This window comes from Schistocerca piceifrons, chromosome X (genome assembly GCF_021461385.2).
Source record: "Schistocerca piceifrons isolate TAMUIC-IGC-003096 chromosome X, iqSchPice1.1, whole genome shotgun sequence".
Lineage (NCBI taxonomy): Eukaryota > Metazoa > Arthropoda > Insecta > Orthoptera > Acrididae > Schistocerca > Schistocerca piceifrons.
The window spans coordinates 280,615,469-280,639,793 of NC_060149.1; the positions used below are offsets into that span (position 1 = coordinate 280,615,469).

A 24,325-nucleotide genomic window follows, 5' to 3' on the forward strand; every position below is an offset into this window, starting at 1 on the left:
TGTTGGAGCGCGAGTGTCCTCTGAAATACGTAATTCTTGTATTACCTGTGTCAGCTGATCTTGTACTTCCCGGATTTCTCTTTGGTGTTGCGTATTAATTTGATTCAGATTTTGTTTCTGTTTCCTAATTTGTTCGCACTCTTCTGTGTCATTAAAGACTACCGGTTTTGTGTCATTCAGATTATCATCTACCTTTGTAGATAAATTAGTGAACTGATCCGAAAGTTCGGCTACTTTCTCCGATAGTGTACTTATTTCCTCAGTGTGTTTTTCTGAACCAAGTTTCAGAGTATCTACTGTGTCCTTTAAGTTTTCCTGAGTTTTTGCAAGTTGCGTAACCGAATCAGTAGATGCAACTGAGTCAAATTTGGCTTGCAAGGTCTCATGATTTTCATGAACGATAGTTTGCAGTTGTTTTATGGCTGCTTTGTGATTCTGTAATGCATTTTCATGACGCGAAAAAATAGGTTGGAAATGCTCACAAATTTCTGTTTTTACGTCATTACATACTTTTTGACATTTTGATTCGATGTTATGTAACTCAGTAGTTAAATCTTCACGTGTTTGTTCAAGTGTGGTGTCTAACTTTTGAAGATTTTGTTCCATTGTGTCTAACTTTTTAAGATCTTGTTCCACTGTGTCTAACTTTTTGAGATTTTGTTCCACTGTGTCTAACTTTTTGAGATTTTGTTCCACTGTGTCTAACTGTTGCTGTGTTTGTCTCTGGTGTTGTTCCATTGTGTCTAACTTTTGAAGATTTTGTTCCATTGTGTCTAATTTTTGTAGCCTTTGTCCCATTTGTTGCATTAACTGTAATAACAATGCACTGGTGTCTGACACATGTTCCTCAGTGCTTTTCGGCAGTGAAGTTGCACCGGCAACATTCACATTTTGACAAGCAGAAAATGTGTCTTGACTCATTTGAGAAAGCGGTGAGAACCCAAAACCTGAGTACAGTATTTGCAATATTGTGCTCTGTCATTCCCGATTCCTGAGGCGAGTTGTTGCCGACCGATCGATCGATAATGCTTATCTGTTCACTACCTGTTTCACTGTCTACACCATTATTTGACGCCCGCTCCATTTCCCTATGCACAGTTACCAAATTACTACTTTGAATGTCTGTTAATTCATTACACAGCGATGCTGGTAAGCTACACTCGTCGTCATTATTATTTCTCAGTTTACTTTGGAGCCTAGTGTTACGTTTTTCACACGCCATTATTGTCACAATATTTCACATAACACAGAAAAGCACAATTTGAAGAGCAACAATAAGAGAACACATTAACATAGCACTGAAAATAATATCTCGTTAATTGCAAGCGCAGCTGCGAAATACTTGGTGCAAATCTACATGCATGCCACAACTGTTTTACTGTACAACAATGAAAGACTGCAACTACAAAAGAGATTCTCTCTACAATTACGCACTAGCAATAAACAATAGCTACACTAATTACACAAACTACAAGAAAAAAATCAGAAGATTCCAGTGAGGTATCCTCGGCTAAGGGTCGCCATATGAAACGTCCCCTTTTCGAACAATTATACATGACTGTGCTTAAACTGACATACAATATCTTTAGTGCAACGCAATCTGACTTTCAAAAATCCCTACAAAAGAATGGCCCTGACTAACATTAACCTATACGTTTCACAAATCACTTACCTCACAAAAATCTTCGTTACTCGAACTACTGCAATACAGCGGGCACCACTACTGCCAGCTAAATAAAAGATTCAAACTACGGAAGGCACTAACTACTGATAGGGATAGTTAGCAAATGAAAGATATTAATAGAGAACAAACAATGTATTTACCTTAATATCATCAAAAGTCATAATATATATAGGAGTTCATAACATCCATTCTTACAAATATCAAAACTCCGTCATTTCTCTCTCCACATCCACCACTGCTGGCGGCTCACCTCCAACTGCGCAACGCTACGCGCTGTTCACATCCAGTTGCCGCTGCCCAACACTACAATGGCTGACAACAATGCAAACCAGCCACAGACTGCACACAGCACAGCCAGTGATTCTCACACAGACCGCTACGTAACGTTGCCAATAAGAAAACATAAACAGCCTACTTACACCAGGACTCCAAGAGTTATAAGGCGCATTTTCTGTGGTATTTCGGTAAATACTATAAAATTTGTTTCTGTCAAAAGCTAATGTAATTTCCGTAATGGCTGATGCAGTTTCGACGAACTAGTTATTTTCAGTAGTCCGTAAATACTTCTTGACCGATGGCTGCGGCATATGATGCTAGGATACGATATTTCTATGAGGTTCGTACTAGAACAAATTTGCAATTTCGTTTTTGCATTGCGTAGATTGAGTCAGTCCAACGGAATACAGTTTATCACGTGTTTCACGTGATGTCTGGCATCGACAGAGAGCGTCGGTTTGTTTCTCATTACAAACAAAACATGTTTGAGTAGTGTGGCTATTGGGTTTCTGGCACATAGTTCAAGTGGTTGCCGCAAACCAAAGCTACAGTTACTGAGTCGAAGATGTTGTTGTCGAGCAATTAAAAAAACCAGAACAGGAAATTTAAAAATACAAGATGGTCGTGGTGTGAAATTCAAAAATTCAAGGGCGTGGAGCTAACGCAGTTGTGCTACTGGGAAATTCATGTTATGCTTTGGAAACCAATCGTCGCTACAATCCAAGATTGTGGCATGTTCTAAAGTATCTGAACCACTTGCATCATTTATAAAAATTGATAAGTTTCGCCTAAATTGTGTAAATTAGAGTCATGTCCAAAAGTATCCGAATGATCTGAATTTTTTGCGCTACATTCAAAAGTATTCACACACACACACACACACACACACACACACACACACACACACACACACACACACACACACACACACAGACACACACAGGCCTGAATTTTTCACCATGTTCAAAAGTATCTAAATGACTTGTGTTACTTATCAAAATACACGAGTTTCACCCATAGGGTGTAAATTGCTGTCATGTTTTAAAGTGTATGAACGATCTGAATTCTGTATCATGTTAAGAAATGTAAAGATGATAGTACTACTGGTGCAAATCACAATATCAAAAAATATGAAAGCATGGAGACACAAGTATTTCGTCTCTCTCTTTCTCCACTTTCATAATTCACTGAAAACATGTCAAGTACTGTACTATCTCACCAGTCTCATCGGTAAACTTCATTTCACATCTTTTAATATCATTGGAAACTATATACTATTCGCTATGAAACAGGAGGGCGAGCATAAAACATAGGGCAAAGTGGGGGAATTTGCCTCACCTAAGACATTTTGATTATAATCTTTATTCTATAATGTCTAAAGCACCCAATTTTCGTATAGCGCTAGCCACATGTGTTTAATGTAGCATAAAATAAAAACTGTAAATTAACAGTCACACGTTTCAGAAAAAACTGATTACTGTGACATCATTGCATTGCATCATTTTATCTGACTACCACGTAAAATGACACAGTGAGTGGGATGAATTGGTAGAAGATATGGCAGAAGGTATTTAATTCCACACATCTTATAATACAAAATATATCAATTGGATATTATAATCATTAAACAAAACACTGAACAACATAGTTCCCAAAAAGAAAAACAGCGAAAATATAGCTTTAATTAACTACAGAATAGATACGAAGCAATAACAACCGTTTTCTTGTAAAACAGCGAGAAAAATGAGGAAGACAATTCGAGTATATGCATATTCAGTAACTGGTCTCATGTGTATCTGTAAAACAACTTATGTTTCTTCAAACAGGAGTCACAGTTATAGTTTTCAGCACTGTTCCACCCGCTGCATTCAGAATGATGCGAAGAAGCGCAAGAAATACACCAGCATGATTCCTCGCCATATTTACCGAATTCAGCACATACTATGCACAGATCTTTGCGTCTGATATGTTGTGCTGGATGGTGCTCTACCTAATAGAAGTCCCATAATGAACAGCTCTGATGGCATTTCTTAATTCACCTGCTGTCCAAGAAGCTCTCTTTGTTTTACTGATGTATGCCCTTGGTATCTGAACAAAGGAAACCATTCTTATAAAACTGATGCACTGTGTTATTTTGACTTTCATTAAATATACAGTAACGTATCTCATTTAGCTACCTACTTTCATTAATGTGAAACTGAAGTGAGGTAACATGACGCACGCAGCCTCTGTACATCAAATTACCCCAACAAGCATGGCCCGTATAAAACTATAGTTCTACACTCCCCTTTTGCTTGAGAGAAATAATACACTACTGGCCATTAAAACTGCTACACCAAGAAGAAATGCAAATGATAAACGGGTATTTAATTGGACAAATATATTATACTAGAACTGACATGTGATTACATTTTCAGGCAATTTGGGTGCATAGATACTCAGAAATCAGTACCCAGAACAACCACCTCTGGCCGTAAATACGGCCTTGATACGCCTGGGCATTGAGTCAAACGGAGCTTGGATGGCGTGTACAGGTACAGCTGCCCACGCAGCTTCAACACAATACCACAGTTCATCAACAGTAGTGACTGGCGTATTGTGACGAGCCAGTTGCTCGGCCACCATTCACCAGATGTTTTCAATTGGTGAGAGATCTGAAGAATGTGCTGGCCTGCGCAGCAGTCGAACATTTTCTGTATCCAGAAAGGCCCGTACAAGACCTGCAACATGCGGTCGTGCATTATCCTGCTGAAATGTAGGGTTTCGCCGAGATCGAATGAAGGGTAAAGCCACAGGTCGTAACACATCTGAAATGTAACGTCCACTGTTCAAAGTGCCGTCAATGCGAACAAGAGGTGACCGAGACGTGTAACCAGTGGCACCCTATACCATCACGCCGGATGATACGCCAGTATGACGATGACGAATACATGCTTCCAATGTGCGTTCACCGCGATGTCGCCAAACATGGATGCGATCATCATGATGCTGTAAACAGAACCTGGATTCATCCGAAAAAGTGACGTTTTGCCATTCGTGCACCCAGGTTCGTCGTTGAGGCGCTCCTGTCTGTGATGCAGCGTCAAGGGTAACCGCAGCCACGGTCTCCGAGCTGATAGTCCATGCTGCTGCAAACGTCATCGAACTGTTCGTGCAGATGGTTGTTGTCTTGCAAACATCCCCATCGGTTGACTCAGGGATCGAGATGTGGCTGCACGATCCGTTACAGCCATGCCGATAAGATGCCTGTCATCTCGACTGCTAGTTATACGAGGGTATTGGGACCCAGCACGGCATTCCGTATTACCCTCCTGAACCCACCGATTCCATATTCTGCTTACAGTCACTGGATGTCGACCAACGCGATAGGCTACAATCTGACCTTTACAAAAGTCGGAAACGTGATGGTACGCATTTCTCCTCCTTACACGAGGCATCACAACAACGTTTCACCAGGCAAGGCCGGTCAACTGCTGTTAGCGTATGAGAAATCGGTTGGAAACTTTCCTCATGTCAGCACTTTGTAGGTGTCGCCACCGGCGCCAACCTTGTGTGAATACTCTGAAAAGCTAATCATTTGCGTATCACAGCATCTTCTTCCTGTCGGTTAAATTTTGCGTCTGTAGCACGTCATCTTCGTGGTGTACTTGTATAACCGTGAGTGTTAATGCAAGGAGATAGGCATAACAACAAAAATAGTATTTAACACAATAGTAAATGGCTTACCTATTAGAAGCTAGAGATCAAATATTTGAAGAAATGAAGACAAAACACACTCTTGCTTCTTGCACTGACAAATGCAAAATAATGGTTCATGCATTCTGTATGCTTATTTGCATAACATAGCACCAGATGGCAGAACCTACAAGGTAGGACTAGCTCTCACAGTTTAAGACATATTGGCATGTGACATTTTACTCACTGTGCCAAATTCTCCCACTCTTCCTTACTCATCAGAAATAGTAAAAAGACAAAGTTTACCTATACAACGTAATTAATGAATTATAAATACACAGTTGCTAACGATGAGTTTTACTTCAGCTATTATTCTGCAAAATTTTAAAAATGTGAAACAAAATTAAGAATTAAGTTTTTTTTTTGCGCTCTTGTTGCTTGTCATCGCCAACAGATGGCAGCTCTTGTAAAGGTCCATAATTTGATCTCTGAACCACACTCAGTGTAAGCCACAAAGGACTCTCAAATTAAATATTTCGTCATCTAACTTCTTCTACAAAATACATGTCAAGTGCCACATGATTATTTCTGTGTCTAGATTGTCAGCAAAAATATATCAACAACTCAAAAAATGTATGTGTGCAGGCATATTCATCAAATTTGACAGCTTGTAGACTCTGAGACTCTATACTATGCGTGTTATTTCCTTGTCTAATCTGTTACAAATGTTGAACAGGCAGTTGACATTTAATTTTTAGTTCTAAATGAGGTTATTTACAAAAAATAATCTGACAAAGCCAATAATTGCATCAAACACATGTTGGCTCAAATACTATGATAAGCAGGAAAACACACAAACAAATATGCGATCTGAATTACTGTCAGCTACTCGAAAATGCAATTAACAAATAACTTACACTTGATGCCTGAAGCACGGCTATAAACTCCCAAATTAAGTACCACGATGTGCATTCGACATCTTAATTGTTCTACAACTGTATAAAACATATGCAGCATGCACAACAGGATTATTTTACGGCTAAATGGAAGTATGAAGAAAAACGAACCTTTGAGGAAGGCTGCAGCACTTACTGATCAGAATAACAATGCGAACCTTTGAGGAAGGCTGCAACACTTACTGATCAGAATAACAATGCCAAGGCCTTAAAGTGTCTGTAATATTTATCAAAATTCGTAAAGATATTGGCATTTTGATTTGAGGCTACGTTATTGGTGGTTCAGGTTTAGAGATTTTACAGTAATGCTTCACCTCACCAAGCACTACTGTCATAACTTAATTGTTCCATAAGATTAAAAAACAAGCAAATGACTCGAGTACTGTCACTACTAATAAAACTCCAGGTTAAAGTACACTGACGATGACCAAAGTTTGATTATTATACTATACTTTGCAAGGTACAGTGGACTTTCAAATTAAATATTTGCACATCTAAATTATCTGCATTACTTATCAAAATTCACATGGCTCATTTATGGGCACTACCAATATAACTTACAGGTTAGTCGTTGAGCTTAATCTGAGCTTTAACCATGTGTCACATTATCAAAATACATAAAAAATGTGTTCTGCAACATTACACAATACACATGGGCGCTTTTGCTGATCCAACTTATGGCTTTAGGTACAGCTCTCAGTGACAATAGTTTGCTATTTGTACCAAAGTCAACAGTTTTATTCCCACATATAAAATTCTCAAAAAGTCCTGTAGAACATGCTGCGGATGAATTAGGGAGGCGAAATGCGTCTTGTCAGTCTCCACCAAGGACACTTCTTGGCATCCAAACTGCTCTTGATGAGGAATGGGATCGACTGCCAAGACAGCTCTTGAGCCTTGTCATAGAGAGCATGCCACGTCACTGTGCAGCATGTGTGGCTTTTAGGGGTAACCATATCCCCTATTAACAGCTTCTTTTGCGTTATTTTTTTTTACAGATGTGTACTTTAGTTACGAGAACTTTTCTAACATTGTGTTTTGGGCACTGTTTTACGCTAAAGGTTTTGTGATTAAGGTGTAGCTTGTTCAGTAATCCTTCAGATATCCTGATAAGGCAGTATGTCCTCTTCTCGTGTTTATGCTTAATTTTTGGAAACTAGTGTATTAAAAACGCTGAATATGAAAACTATATAAGTGAAATTTCGTTCCTATGTAACGACTTCAAAGAAAATAATTATAAAATATACAGAGTAAGTAATGTGCAAATGGTAATTACGGGGCATGCTGAAAAGTAATCCCTCCGAATTTGTAATGTGAAAACTCTCAAATCTTTTTAAATAAAAGAAGCGTTATTAACATTCTACATCTTTATTCTTCTTGCCTACATGTTTATTTCTCAACATAGTCATCCTGACAACGAACACATTTCTCTCAACGAGAAACCAATCTGTTGATGCCTCACTGTAGAACGTTTGTTGTTGGAGCCACAACCTCACCTCTACTTGCATCCCTTCATCACTGTCAAAATGAATTTTAGGAAACAGATAAAACCTAGATGGGGTCAAATCGAGACTCTATGGAGGATAATCAATGACAGTGAACCCAAGGCGCCGGATTGTTGCAGATGTCGCAGCGCTCATGTGTGGTCTGGCATTGTCATGCTGAAGGTGAGGGTGCTCCATGTATGTAAAAACTCTTCGAATTCTAAACTCGATTACAAAAATCTTCAAGACTTTTCACATAAAAAATTACAAGCTATTACTTTTCGGCACGTCCATATACTATCTATGAAGCACCAACAATGACGACAATGTCATTTGAATCACGGATTTGCGTGTTTGCAGGTTTATGTTTGAAGAAATTTGGAAATCTAGAATTTCTCGTAACGTTTGATAGCAACTCTCTGTTGGCTACATTTAATGGTGAAATCATTATAGAATTGTTATAAGATGAAGATGTAATTTGTAAGCATAATAAATCAGGTGAACCTATACCACAGAAAAAGTCTCTAGCGCTTGGGAATGCCATATTTGGACAGCCATACATCGTTTATTGGCTCTTTTAGAGCCAGTGGAGTATATCTGGACCGTTAGTTGTGGCTGCTCAATGGCTGTTTGTGGGACTCAGAACTGGTGCACATGAGAATTATGGCTCGGGGAAGAAGCTTGTTTTAGTTCAACTATAGAAACCAGGAACGTCAAATCACTTGCGAAATACAGAGTATCGTTCAATATATCGTATTGATCCTACTGGTATAGGTCCAATACAATTCAGCAATATTTTAGGAACGACGGGCAACGGCGTTGCCGCAGTGGATACACCGGTTCCCATCAGATCACCAGAGTCAAGCGCTGTCGGGCGTGGCCGGCCCTTGGATGGGTGACCATCCAGGCCGCCATGCGCTGTTGCCATTTTTCGGGGTGCACTCAGCCTCGTGATGCCAATTGAGTAGCTAGTCAACAAAATAGTAGCGGCTCCGGTCAAAGAAAACCATCATAACGACCGCGAGAGCGGTGTGCTGCCGACATGCCCCTCCTATCCGCATCCTCAGCTGAGGATGACACGGCGGTCGGATGGTCCCGATGGGCCACTTGTGGCCTGAAGATGGAGTGCTTTTTTTTCTAGGAACGATAACACTAATATTTTGTAAGCAATGAAGATCATAGGTCTGTTTGACCCGCAGGAGAGCATCACTGAAAAACTGAAAAACCTGCACTTGTGACGTATAAAGATAGATGTCAAATATTCTGTGAAGAATACTTATGAAATTTCAAGCAGCAGTATTAAATGAGGAATCTAGGAATATTCTGCAGCCCCATATGTATGTATGACATAGGGATTGCGAAGACAAGATTAGTCTAATTACAGCGAGTGCAGAAGCATTAGAGCAATGGAGAATCGCACGCAGCTGCTATAGCTCTTGTACAAGAAAAGTGACTGTTCACCAGTGGCCCAGCAGAAGTTCCAGACGCTCAAGGGTATGAAAAATAGGTATTGCTCCGATATCTGCTAAGAGTCTGGAGAAAATGATTACAAAATTCGAAATGACAGGATCTTTTGAAGTGCACTAGGTAGAGGGAGGAGAGCAGTTGATCCAACGTCTGTTGAAGATGTGGTCACAGCATTGCAGGAGGGGTCGAGCGGTGATGACTGAACATGCAGTGCATGTGAAACTGCCTGAATGTTGAACATGCCTGTGAGTTCAGTGCGTAAAATACTACAAAACATCCTGCAATGCTATCCGTACAAATTCACCCATGTCCAGAGTTGCTTCCTGCTGTCCTGTCAGCAAGACAAAAGTGTGATCTGGAATTTCTAACTCACATGGAAGTGGACAGTGAATGGTCATGGAACATTCTGTTGACAGATGAAGCCCATTTCTATCTCCAAGCACATGTCAATATGCAAAGTTGCAGAATAAGGGCAATGGAAAATTCTCATGCACACTAACCATTACCACTTCATTTAACAAAGGTGACTGTGTGGTGCTGGTTGTCTGTACCATTTATCGTAGGCCATATTTTTTTGAGGAGATGACTACTGCGGGTCCTGATACCTGTACCATCACCGGTAAATGCTGTAAGAGTTTTTTACGCACCAACACCATTCCAACCCTTTAACAGTATGGATGTATTGGTAGGGTAATTTTTATGCAAGATGGTGCTCCTCCGCACGTTGCTCACCCAATGAAGTGACTGCTTCAAAGGCATTTAAGAAATGTTAGAATTATCGGCTGTCATTTCTCTAGAGCATGGCTGTCTAGATCACCTAATCTTAATCTTTGCGAGTTCTGGCTGTGGGGTTATCTGAAGGATGTTGCAGTCAGAGCTCCAATTATGAATGTAGTTTAACACATTCTGAATGTAACCACCGAGGTACTTTGATCACTTGTGAAACATGCTATTTCTCAATTTAAACTTGTGACAGAAAATGGGGAGGAGAAAGAGAGTATTGTTTAACATCCCATCAACAATGAGGTCATTGGAGATGAGACACAAGCTCAGATTAGGGAAGGATATTGGCCATGCCCTCTCAAAGGAACCATCCTGGTACTTGCCTGAAGTGATTTAGGGAAACCATGGAAAATATAAATCAAGATGGCTGGATGTGGGTTTGAACCATTGACCTCCTGAAATGAGTCCAGTGTGCTACCCACTGCACCAATTTGCTTGGCTGCAGAAAACTGCAGACAGCATACTGAACATGTCTTGTGCCAGTTTCATGACTATTAAAAACTGACACCATTTTGATTTTTGTGCACTTTTTTGTCACAGGACAGTTAAAAACTGATTTGTTCTAACATCTACGTGGTAGCCCAGTTGGCTAGCAGAGTTACAGCCCTATTTTTTTCTTTTGCTTGCACGATGAGGCAGGAATTAATTAGCTCTTCCTTGAAGATTCAGGTTACTACATTCTAAAATTACGAAATCTAGACACAAACTAATAACTGACATTTATTGTGGTTATTTCTGATTTGATATAAGCAAGGAAGGTGCAGTTCCTATATGCCACTAAATTTCAATGGGATGCTTATTAATTGATGCCATAGCATTTGTAATTCCACTTTATCTGTAGCAAAGAGCCTAACAAGCCTGTGATACACAATGCCTGAGCACAAATTGAGGCTACAACCTACGTGTCAATATGCTCTAAATCTCACTGTGGTTGCTGGTTACATTATTATTGTGGAATGCGAAACTTTTGAAATCATTCATCTAAAATTGTTCCTAATTATGCCTTCTTAAGATAATGTAATGGCAGTGTGAGAGCCACTGGAACCTCAAAAGTACAATATACCAATTACGAAAAGGACTTAATTACATAATCTTTAATTACATTTTATATATCTGAAATACTAATCTACTGCTTAATTTATCCATGTTTACAGTTTCACATTGATACTCGGTGTCATTTTTGGAGCACTAGCTGCCATCGTAATTGTTATAATTGTCAGCTGTTTCTACTGCTCCTGTTGTATTCTTTACAAGAAACGTCAGCCTGCCACCAATGCTGGTAAGAATGGAACTCCTTGCAAAGTAGCTTGGAAATCTCTCTATTTGCTGATGTCCATTTGATGCCTTTTTTTAAACTTATCATATTTCCTTGTCCAGGTTACTCTTAGTAAAATGAATCCTTTAGTTTTTCTTATATGTAACAGTTATTTCAACTGTTTCATTGCCGGCCGCGGTGGTCTAGCGGTTCTAGGCACTCAGTCCGGAACCGCACGACTGCTACGGTCACAGGTTCGAATCCTGCCTCAGGCATTGATGTGTGTGATGTCCTTAGGTTAGTTATGTTTAAGTAGTTCTAAGTTCTAGGGGACTGATGACCACAGATGTTAAGTCCCGTAGTGCTCAGAGCCATTTGGACCAACTGTTTCATTGTCATTGTGTCTGTTAAGTCTACTATAATGTTAGAGTGCAACAGCACATAACTTCTTTAGTGTAATAATCAAATGAAGCAATAACATGTTTTCCTGAAGTCATCTGTATTCCTTTTTGAAGCTTCTTTGGAAAGTGTATCATAAAACACTTGGATTAACATGAAATTTCTGTAAAGAATACCTTTTCATCATATTTTATCCTTATGGCTTCCATTATAACATTTAATAAAAAAAGTCTGTAATATTTCATCCTTCCATTCTTATCTTTTAGCAGTAAGAGTATTTGCTGAACCATTTCAATGCATAAAAGTTTATCTGCTGCAGTATGTATAAAATTTCTCTGGTGTATGTATGAAGTAAATCATTACCTTCATTCCTTGATGTACAAGTTTATTCAGTTTTATGTTGTATTATAGTTCTTTGTCTCAAGAGAAAGTAGTGTGTGTTGTATTTTGTACTGGATTGCTGAGTAATGCATGGATACACACAGACAATTACTATTATACAGATGACAACAAAGCAAAGAACGTAGCAAATGTGTGATGTACTAACTTAAACTAAGATAACATACTTCCTACTTAACTAAGAGATATACAGTGTCACCATTACATAACACTGTGCACTATTAGAAGATACTTGTCTTTATATACTTGCACTGGATATCTTCTAGATTTTCAAAATATGTAGAATGATCTGCTTGGACAATAACTTAATGTTATTTCAGGACGGTTGTATCAGCTCCACTGTTCATCTACAACTAGTGGTGTTGCCAACATGTATTCCTTATCAAACCAACACAGTCTAGTCAATGTTCCCATGGATACTGCTGTTCTGGTTGACCTGGAAGCAAGAGCTATGACTGACGGACGGCCACAAGTAACTATGGCTCACGGGCATACATTCTCCTTCCCATCTCCAAAAAATGCAACAAATCATGGAATTAAGAGTAAGTTCATTTATCTTTTATTCTTATTGGTGTAGTATATAATAAATTTTATAAAATACTTTAACTCTGCTGTACCAAACAAGCAACTCAAGCCATCACCCATTTAAGACAGAAAGGTTATAATGATAAGTCTTCTGGATAGAAATGAAGACAAATAATGAAAAACAGCTTTGCATTTTTAAGTTCATCTTTTATTTGTTGAATAACACCCTTTAAAGGTGGGTAATACAAACTGGTATTTGTTGTTGAAAGATACAGTTCATTGACAAAATTTATTGCACAGGAGAAACAGACAGATAGTCTCCTTGGGAGTGGAAGAAACATCATATAGAGCAGATCTTTTATTTCAAGACACTATTAAATAACATATTGTCTCAGTAGAAGCTGAGTAGCACTGTGATGTAGTGGTTATGATACTAAAATATTGCATGGAGGGTCTTGAGTTCAAAACTCACTTAGACTATACAATTTTAATTTCTATATTCAGTTCAAGTACATTCTAGAAGTATCTGGAAATGTCAAGAAGCATAGTACTGGAATGTTCTCTAGCTGCATATATACTGTGTATGTTCTGGCCGGAGACAGTTCATTCCTCGCTGTTGAATGTGCAAGTGCTGAACAAACCTTCATTAAGTGAAGTTAGTGTTCATCATTCATCTAATTACAGCCTCTTCTACGTGACAATATAACAATGTAATACTGCCTTTTCTACTATGATTCTCAAAGTATGTTGGATGTTTTCCTTGAAGTAGCATATTATTATATTGTGTGAAATTTAATAAACACGGATAAATGGACAAATGAAACAAAACATATTACTCAAACAAAAAAAGGGTGCCATACTGTTACATGATCACTGTGCTAATCAGTGTAGCACAGTGCTGTAAGTACAACATACCTGCAGATGAACTCAGAACAATGGAAGAGGAATGAGAGAAGTTTAAAGCAACCCTTGCTTGTGGAAGAGTAAGCAACATAAGGGGATAGGAGCAAACACTTCAGTGGAATAAGAGAGTGAAAGAAGCCATACAGGAGAAAGAAAATTTAGATTATGGTTTCAGCAAATTACACAAAATGCAAGGGATATATATGATACCAAGAAGAAGCAAACCAAGAAAACAGTAGCAGAGGTGAGGAGGAACTAAATGAACAAAGATGGTTGAGGAAGACTGAAAAATCTACTAGAAACTACTGTATGGGATGATGAAGAGAAAGAAGATAGGTATCGGTGAAAACTGATGCATGATGTAAATTGAAGAAAAATAAGTGAAAAAACTGAAAGTAATGTGGAAAGAACACTTCAAAGCTGCTATACATTCATATTGAGTAGCTGGGGAGTAGAATCCCAATGAAAAAGAATCAGCACTGGGCTCTATGGATGGAGGAAAGGGACCAGGTGTAGATAAGACATCACCGGCATCAGCAAGAGCATCTGGAATCATAGGGAAGCAGTGACTATACCATGTGACAAGGGTAATTTCAATGGAGAAGATAATTACAGACAATTGGAAGAAATAAATTATGGTCCGTGTCTTTGTGAAAAGGAATAAGAAAAAAGTGATGTGTCATAGTGCAAAATATTTGAGAAAATTCAAGGAAAAAATAAGGGGCAAAGCTGAGAAGAAAATGAAGAAACAGTAGCATGGCTTCAGGCTGCGGAGGTTACCAATTGACCTTATATTCATGGTAAGTCAGCTACAGGAGAAAACATTGTGAGTATGGGCAAGATTTGCTGATTCCCTTCCTAAGTCTTGGGAAAGTGCATGCCAATGTAAGGTATGGAAAGTGCTGGAAAACAAAGGTGTGCAAAATTTGCAGTTGACAGGGGTGAAAGAAATGCATCGCAGAAGTAAAACCTATTTTGACATAGGAGATGAGGCAACAGCATGGTCAAAGCAGAGATGGGGCTTAAAACAATGAAGTACAGTCTCATCCTTACTTCATGTGGTTGTCATGTATAACATAACATACAAGGTGGCAGAGAAGATAAAACTAAGGTTGCGGCATTTTCTGATAACCTAATAATTTGCAGGAACAGGGAAGGTGCAGCTGAGCAGCAATTAGATGCATTGTTCACATGACTGTATTATATGCAATTAAATTTTAGGTGAAAAAGAGTTCTTTATTGTGGCCAGGAAGAGTGGCAGGATAACTACATCAGGACTTATGGTAGCAAGGGAACAGCTAAGAAAATTTGATAACTTCAGATATCTTGGAAGTATAGTGGAAACAAATGGAAGAAATGGCAAGGAAGTGAAAAAGAGAGAGAGAGAGGCCAGCTCTCAGAAGTATCAGGAGCTTGGTGGAGAACAGAGATGTCCCACAGCAGACCATGGGAATAATATATTGATTCTACTGTGCACTTATCCTGACCTGTGCTTCTGAAACTTAGAGAATGAACAAGAAAGATTTAAGCATCAAACAGGCATGTGAAATGAAATTTCACAGAACCAGAGTGGGAGTACCACGGATAAACAAAATAAGAAATGAAGATATCAGGGAGACACTGAAAATATGTATCCTTAAAGAGACAGGTAGAATGAGCAAGGAATAAGCAGATAAAACATTAAAGAGAATGACATGCAATAGAATACCAAAGAATATGCATAAATTAATACTCAAATTGATTACTGGCAGAAAGGATAGTAGTAATAGTAGTAGTAGTAGTAGTAGTAGTAGTAGTAGTAGTACATTCATCCAGCAACAATGTACATTGTATGGATTTTGTCAAAGAACATAGTATAACAAAAGAAAATAAGGGTGTACAGTTTCCTACATAATACAATGGTTCCATTGTACCCATCGCAATATTTTTGGGCAATACAACTTTGATTACTGTAATAATATAAAAGTATGAGAAGGATCCTTACATTAAATACATTACAAGTAAATAATTGATTTAACGCTTTTGCTCAGAAAAATTAACACTGAGGCTGTGTCAAGCATTTGATTTATGGTACTATTAACATATAGTAAATGAATGTAATTACTTGCTACAGGGTTACTGCAGATATTCATTCATACTATAACAGCAGTTGGTCATTAAGAATTTAAATATTGCTTTCTTGAATGTAGACAATGTTTTTATTTCTTTTAGTTGAGTTGGAAGTTTGTTATACAAAATAGTACCCTGAATGTTGATTTTTTTTGTTAAAGCCTTGTTTACTCTTTTTATGTGGATGTCATTGCACATTCTTGTATTGCATGAGTGAAGATCTGAGATGGTTTTGTAATTGTCAGTGTGCATTTTTATATTAACAGCACTTTTTTTATACAGAGGCATGGTAAGGGTAGAATATTTAGGTGTTGAAATAACTGTTTGGAAGCTGTTAGCCTTTTACTGTTTGAAATTATTCTAACAGCTCATTTTTGTAAGGTGAAGATGGTTTCCATGTTTGCTTTATTATAATGCCAGAGGGTTAGGCCATAGGCGATAGCAGAATGGATGTAAGCAAATTAGGCAGTTCTGCTACACTCTCTACTACACACAGTACTAATTATGCATAAAGCAAAGCAAGCAGAGCTTAACTTATTAGTGAGGTAGAGAATGTGGGCTTTCCAGTCTATATTTTCATCAATTAGCACACCTAAGAATTTTGTGGCAGCTACCCTTTCAATTTGTTTATTTTGAATTTTGAGATTCACATCATGATGAGACTTTGTTTTACTGTATTGTATATAATTAGTTTTTGATATATTTAAGGTTAACCTGTTCTGTTCAAACCAGTTTTGTATGTATTCCAAAACTCTGGTTGCAGATGCTGGCAATAACATATTTATGTCTGTTACAACAATATTTGTGTCATCAGCAAACAAAGTTATGTACATGCCACTGATTGGGATCTTGGAGCAGAGGACTAGAAAATGGTAGTGGCAGAGTGATGGTTGGAGGATGGGATAAAATTAAAGCCTTTAATGGAAATCAGACCCTGCAAATGACTGTAAATGCAAAATGATAATGCAAGAATATCATAAGACCTGTGTAGAGGCATATTCTGAAACTTACTCCATCCAGGACAGTTGATGAGTTTTTATTTATGTTTGAAATTTAATAAATTCAACAGACTCACTTGCAAATGTAAACAAAACTTTAAACAAAACCTCAGCTCACTAGCATGAGTACCTGCACTCATTCTGTTGTCATTGGAGGAAACTTTAATCACCCAATAGTAGGTAAGAATACTTACAACTTTGAAAATTTTGGTTGGTGTAAGACATCTTGAAAAACACTGGTAAATGCTTTCTCTAAAAACTCTTTTGAACACATAGTTCAGAAGCCTAATTATAATGAAAATATAGTAGATTCAATGGCAACAAAATGATCTGACCCCTTGGAGAATGTTCACATTGAAACAGATATCAGTTACAATGAGGCAATTATAACACTAATGATTACTTAAGTATGAAAGGTAATAAAAAATAGAAACAATTACATATTTAGTAAAGTGGAGAAAGAAGCAGCAGTGTCTTATCTCAAGGAAAAACTTGAAACTTTTATCTCTTGGTTGGAGCATGTAGAAAATCTGTTTATCCAGTTAAAAAAATTGTTGTCCAGGCCTGGATAGATACATGTCTATTAGAATAGTTTATGGACTCTCAATTGAAACTTCTATGAAAACTGTGACTACTGTACAATATCTACAAAGCAAAGTGTACGGCTAGAGACAGAAAGATGCTAAATCAGACACATTTGACTGATTACTGTCATATCAGGAACTTTTTGAAAGATATTTCATAAAACCTAAGGAAATTCTGATTGTCTGTAAAGGCTGTCATTGTCAGCAAGGTCAGTGTCCAGACACTCATTGGTGACACAGGAACTGAAACTGAGGGCAGAAAAGCAAAAGCAGAAATAATGAATTCCATTTTCAAATCTACATTTACAAAGGGAGATTCAATGGTATTGCCGTGGTTTAATTCCCACACCACAGCAAAGACACAAGTTATAAATATTTATGTCAGTGGTGTTGAAAAACAGCTAAAATTATTAAACATATGAAGGCCTTGGGGCCATATGGAATCTCTGTCAGATTTTATATAGAATTTGTGGCTGAGTTACTCTTTCTTTTAACCATTATATATGCTATGTCACTTGAACAAAACAGTACCCAGCAGTTGGAAGAAAGCACAGGTCACATGCACCTACAGTATGGGTAGCAGAAATGATCTACAAAATTATCATCTGATGTAACTGGCATCTATCTGTTGTAGAATCTAAGAACATCTTTTGATCTCAAACTAAATGAGCCATCTCAAACAGAATCACCTCCTCCACACCAAACATTATAGATTCCAAAATCATTGGTCATGTAAACTTCAAGTTTTGCTTTTTCTCACATGATTCAGTAAAAGCCTTGGATTGAGGCAATTGGGTAAATGCAATATTTCTTCACTTCAAAAAAGCTTTCAGCTCAGTACCAGACCAATATTTATTAAAGAAAGTATGGTCATATGGGGATATCAAATGAAATTTGTCACTGGATGGAGGACTTATAGTTGGGAGGATTTAGAGTGTCATCAACAGATTTAGAAGTAGCTTCAGGCATGAATCAGGGAGATGTATTTGGGTCCATGCTGTTAATGTGTATTAGTGATTTGGCAGTCATTATTAGTAGTAACCTCAGCCTATTTGTAGAGGATGCTGTTATCTATAATTACATACTAATTTAAAATTGTGCACTTCACAAAATTCAGCAACATTACATCCAATGGTTATTATATTAGTGAGCCATATTTAGAATCAGCCAACTCGTACAGCTACCTAGATGTAAAAATTTGTGGATATATGAAACGATCACTTAGGATCAGTTATAGGTAAATCAGGTTATCAACTTCATTCAGTTCATTCGTAGGATACTGGGAAAATGCAGTCACTCTACAAAGAAGATTTTTATTAAATATATATTGACACATTATAGAATATTATTCAAGTAAGTGAGAGCCATAATAAATAGCTGTAGGTGTAGGTGTAGACTTACATTGCCATTAACTAAAGATATCACCATTTAAAGTAATATTTTATATGGAACCCTTTTTATCATGGCAGGCTTCAATGTTTTACTGTGTTTGTAAACAGGTCTAACAGAAGAAACTGGTCACAAGTATTTACATATAATGACAAAAACCTTGTATCCATGGATATTAATAGAACAGAGAATTAATAGAGCAGAGTGTTCAGCTGTGTGTATGTGTGTTTGAGGAAGAAATTTTCTTTGATTTTATTAGAAAACTTTCAAGTATGTGCCAAATTTCAGAGGCTGACGGAGAACCAAATACAGAGGAGGCAACCATGATTAGACCTGCAGCAGCACCTCCACCATATAATGCGAACCAACAGTGTCTTCTTTCAGTTCAACCAATGTAGGTTTGAAATTTACTGTTACTATCACTAATTTTACAGAAAGATATTGTTTTTTAACTTCATTTGCCTTCTTAGTTGTATATGTTGGCATTAATAATACCGTTTTTGACCATGAAATTAGAAACTTATTTGCACACCCTCATGGTCAATCTACACGTATGTATTTTGTAAGTGTGTGTGTGTGTGTGTGTGACTACCAGTGGTTCTACATGCTTTAAGGAACTACAATAATTGGCAGAAAGTAAACTCATGTCAGTATGATGTGCTTCATTACTGTTGAAAGTAGGCAGATATGCTGTTCGTGTGTTGCCTCAGTAGAATAGTCTTCCAGAATATATTTTCTGCAGGTAGTGCTCCATAGCATCTAAATATTGTGCTCAAAGAAAGAAGAGTTGATCACCAAGAAGCTGCAAAATGACTTCATTGATTCAATAACTAGTTTCAATGGTATCATAATCTACAGTAATCAAGTCATATTAGCTTGTTGGGGTGAGTTATTATCATTCTACACCTGTCAAATTCATTTTTAGGAATTTCTATATTAGTAATCCAACTACCTCTGGTTGAAAGGGCTAGACTGATATAAACATTCTTAACAATGATTTTGGGAGATTGCAGCCAGCTTAATATTCCTACACAACCACCAATTTTCAGTTCAATTTTTAGCACTACATGAAGTAATTGAGGCTATTTTGACAACTGATTGTTTTAAAGCAGGTCATAGATTAATAAACCTGTTGTATTTGATAGATGGGTACATACATGAATGTGAGTGCATCCTGATGAGTGTACACTATGGCCAAAATGGGACTGTGTCCAAATGTGATCATAATCTCTGTACTGGAACTAGACAGATATTATTTATTAAGTGTTACTGATGTGTTCAATACTTAATACAAACATGTACTCCGTACACGTCAGTTACAAACCTGGTTAAAGAAATGGGCACAAATCTTCATAAATGGTAAATCAGACAGGTAACAATAGAACCTGTGATTTACTAGCTTCTTGAGGCAGATTAATATGTACTGACATTTATTTTCTCTCATTTTACACATTCACTTGGTCTGTAAGCTTTAACCTTTAATTTTAACAATATTATGACTTGGTGCCATCTGTATGTTTCTGTACTTTAAACATTCTGTCCTGAAAATATTAAACTAATCAATGACAAAGAGAAGATTTTAGCACACATATATTCATGTGGCAGATATACAAAACTCATATTAAGTAGAAGTACTAAGATTTCAACCAGCTCTCTGTGCACAACTAAGACAATGTGGTAATTAGTACAGGTTTATAAACAAGTTGAAGGTATTAAAAATCAGATAACTTATGTGAATAGCTATATCCGTAGTATCTTCATTAGAAGTAACTCATTAGTTTATGAAATATAAATACAAAAAGAAGCTAAGAGACTCCCTTTCTCATTTAAATTAGTCACAGGTAGAGAGAACAATGTTTTCTTAAATGCAAGGGATTCTGTTCATGACATCTCGGCATAATAGCAAAGACACATTTTAATGTGACAATCCACATAGACTGAGTACTATTTGATTGAAATGGGAACAATGTATCTATTGTTGTTCTGGCCTCATGACCATGGAGCAGAAAGAATGGTGTGAAGCCTGTTGTGTCTTGCTTTACTGTTGTATGTGTACAGTGGGCAGTATTGTATTGCAGTCTCTCTCTTCATGACATCAACATACAGTGTAAGCATATCTGCCAGTGTTTTATTGAAGCACAAGTTGGTATATTCTTAAAGTGTTATTCCATTAAGTTTTGAACATCAAGTTGTTGCTGATGCTCCACATTCACTGCCTGAATGCAGAATGAAACATTTGCACTTATTTCTTTTAGTGAAAAGAAAAAAAGAAGAAGAAGAATTATCAGCATATTCTTTATGTTTAACAGACTTATGCAGGGTTTTCTTAGTTGATAGCAAAATTACCCTTGTTCAGTACCATAATTATTTCTTTGTGTCCATATTACTCCAATAAAAGTAAATTTAATGTTCTCTTATGGTGACTTTTCTTAATGCTATATTGCCCAAAATCATGCTCAAAGTACTCACTGATCTTAACAGAATTCTGTATCTGCCTCTTACACATTTTTCTAACATTTGATGAAGAATTTTGAATGAAAATTGGCACACTTGTATTAGAATTCAGAACAAACATATCTTCATTCAAGTATTAAACTTAAACCCATTTTCAGCTTGTAGTGTTGTGATCTTGAGATTTTCCTGTAACTAATAACACTTTACAGACTGTGGTTTATTTGGTACTTCTGAAAAAATGGTAAATTTTGCCATTTTAACATATTTTGTATCTAGATACCAAGTTTGAACTTAATACACTCCTGGAAATTGAAATAAGAACACCGTGAATTCATTGTCCCAGGAAGGGGAAACTTTATTGACACATTCCTGGGGTCAGATACATCACATGATCACACTGACAGAACCACAGGCACATAGACACAGGCAACAGAGCATGCACAATGTCGGCACTAGTACAGTGTATATCCACCTTTCGCAGCAATGCAGGCTGCTATTCTCCCATGGAGACGATCGTAGAGATGCTGGATGTAGTCCTGTGGAACGGCTTGCCATGCCATTTCCACCTGGCGCCTCAGTTGGACCAGCGTTCGTGCTGGACATGCAGACCGCGTGAGACGACGCTTCATCCAGTCCCAAACATGCTCAATGGGGGACAGATCCGGAGATCTTGCTGGCCAGGGTAGTTGACTTACACCTTCTAGAGCACGTTGGGTGGCACGGGATACATGCGGACGTGCATTGTCCTGTTGGAACAGCAAGTTCCCTTGCCGGTCTAGGAATGGTAGAATGATGGGTTCGATGACGGTTTGGATGTACCGTGCACTATTCAGTGTCCCCTCGACGATCACCAGTGGTGCACGGCCAGTGTAGGAGATCGTTCCCCACACCATGATGCTGGGTGTTGGCCCTGTGTGCCTCGGTCGTTTGCAGTCCTGATTGTGGCGCTCACCTGCATGGCGCCAAACACGCATACGACCATCATTGGCACCAAGGCAGAAGCGACTCTCATCGCTGAAGACGACACGTCTCCATTCGTCCCTCCATTCACGCCTGTCGCGACACCACTGGAGGCGGGCTGCACGATGTTGGGGCGTGAGCGGAAGACGGCCTAACGGTGTGCGGGACCGTAGCCTAGCTTCATGGAGACGGTTGCGAATGGTCCTCGCCGATACCCCAGGAGCAACAGTGTCCCTAATTTGCTGGGAAGTGGCGGTGCGGTCCCCTACGGCACTGCGTAGGATCCTACGGTCTTGGCGTGCATCCGTGCGTCGCTGCGGTCCGGTCCCAGGTCGACGGGCACGTGCACCTTCCGCCGACCACTGGCGACAACATCGATGTACTGTGGAGACCTCACGCCCCACGTGTTGAGCAATTCGGCGGTACGTCCACCCGGCCTCCCGCATGCCCACTATACGCCCTCGCTCAAAGTCCGTCAACTGCACATACGGTTCACGTCCACGCTGTAGCGGCATGCTACCAGTGTTAAAGACTGCGATGGAGCTCCGTATGCCACGGCAAACTGGCTGACACTGACGGCGGCGGTGCACAAATGCTGCGCAGCTAGCGCCATTCGACGGCTAACACCGCGGTTCCTGGTGTGTCCGCTGTGCCGTGCGTGTGATCATTGCTTGTACAGCCCTCTCGCAGTGTCCGGAGCAAGTATGGTGGGTCTGACACACCGGTGTCAATGCGTTCTTTTTTCCATTTCCAGGAGTGTAAAATTTAAAATGTAATAATAACGTGCTTATTGCACATAAATTCAGTCTAATCACATACATGCACAATTTGTAATACATGAAAAGCCTCTGTGCATGTTTATTTAGCTGAATGATATTTTATATCAGATATATACACTGGACTATGTGCCATTGATCTCTGTATAAATACTGGCAGTAAAAACATTTGTAATCACATTTATGCAACAATAGTGTTTGAAAATAATGTTTGCTTGTTTTATCACATCGAAATGTACTGATGTAAAACTGATTTTCCAGTATGAGGTCAACATTTAGTCCATGCTGCACAAGCACATTGACAAGAAACACTGGGCAGCCTCCATCCATTCTTGAAGAAGTAAATTCTGTTCTTTCCAGCTCAGCAACATCAGAGGAAACTGGTGGTGGAAGCTCATCACTTTCTGGCCTGAGCCCATACAGCATGCCAGTACCTATAAATAAAACTACAAAGGATGAAATACTCTACCACTCCACAAAGTTTTAATATAATAAATGTAAAAATATAATTTTTATAAATGAAGTGAGCCCTCCTGTATTGATCATAGCATAAAGTTTTTCATATGTTCTTTGTACAATATTTTATAGTTTTCGATAAGCATTTTTGTCATCTTTGTGTTGCTTATATTTGCAGCAATTTTTAAAAAAATCAAAGGTAAAATAACCCTCCCCCCACCACATACACACAGAGTGAGAGAGAGAGAGAGAGAGAGAGAGAGAGAGAGAGAGATTCCCATATAATTTTAATTATTCTAAATTCCACCATTTCATTTGAATCACTGTGAGACTAAAACATTGAATAAAATTCCTGTCACCTTTCTTTATAAAAATAGTATCTGTGAGTCTTACCAAACACATATTCCTTCATCCTACTATCATATTAGATATGCAATTTATTCGCTTTTTATGTTCTTTTGTTTTTTAAAAAAATAAAATTAATTTGTGGTTCCTTGTGACAATAAAAATCACATTTTCCTTTCCTGGAAATGCTTCCAATTCACTGCTAAAATGCACCAAAAGAGAATGAAACATTACCTAAAAGATCATTGTAGTGTTGCATTTTCCTTGTGGCAGGACATAGTTTGTAAAAACATACTAAATATCTGCCATTCATTGGATGATGAAGTAGCTCAACTGGAATATGACAACATTTAAAATCCTGTAATGTTGTATATCACAATTCATTGTTTAATGCAATGTCACTACTCAGAATATTGGAAAAATTACAGTAATATGTTGAAACATATAA

The 24,325-nt window shown here is 38.1% G+C and overlaps 1 protein-coding gene across 1 annotated transcript in view; it reads left to right on the forward strand.

Moving 5' to 3' along the window:
- LOC124723073 overlaps positions 1-24,300 on the forward strand; it is a 324,337-nt gene extending 300,037 nt beyond the window's left edge. The window contains exons 4-7 of the mRNA XM_047248249.1: positions 11,480-11,604; positions 12,699-12,920; positions 19,175-19,280; positions 23,338-24,300. Of these exons, the coding sequence (XP_047104205.1) occupies positions 11,480-11,604; positions 12,699-12,920; positions 19,175-19,280; positions 23,338-23,563 (679 nt within the window). The 3' untranslated portion in view covers positions 23,564-24,300. The remainder of the gene's footprint in view (positions 1-11,479; positions 11,605-12,698; positions 12,921-19,174; positions 19,281-23,337) is intronic.
- The last annotated feature ends 25 nt before the right edge of the window (positions 24,301-24,325 follow it).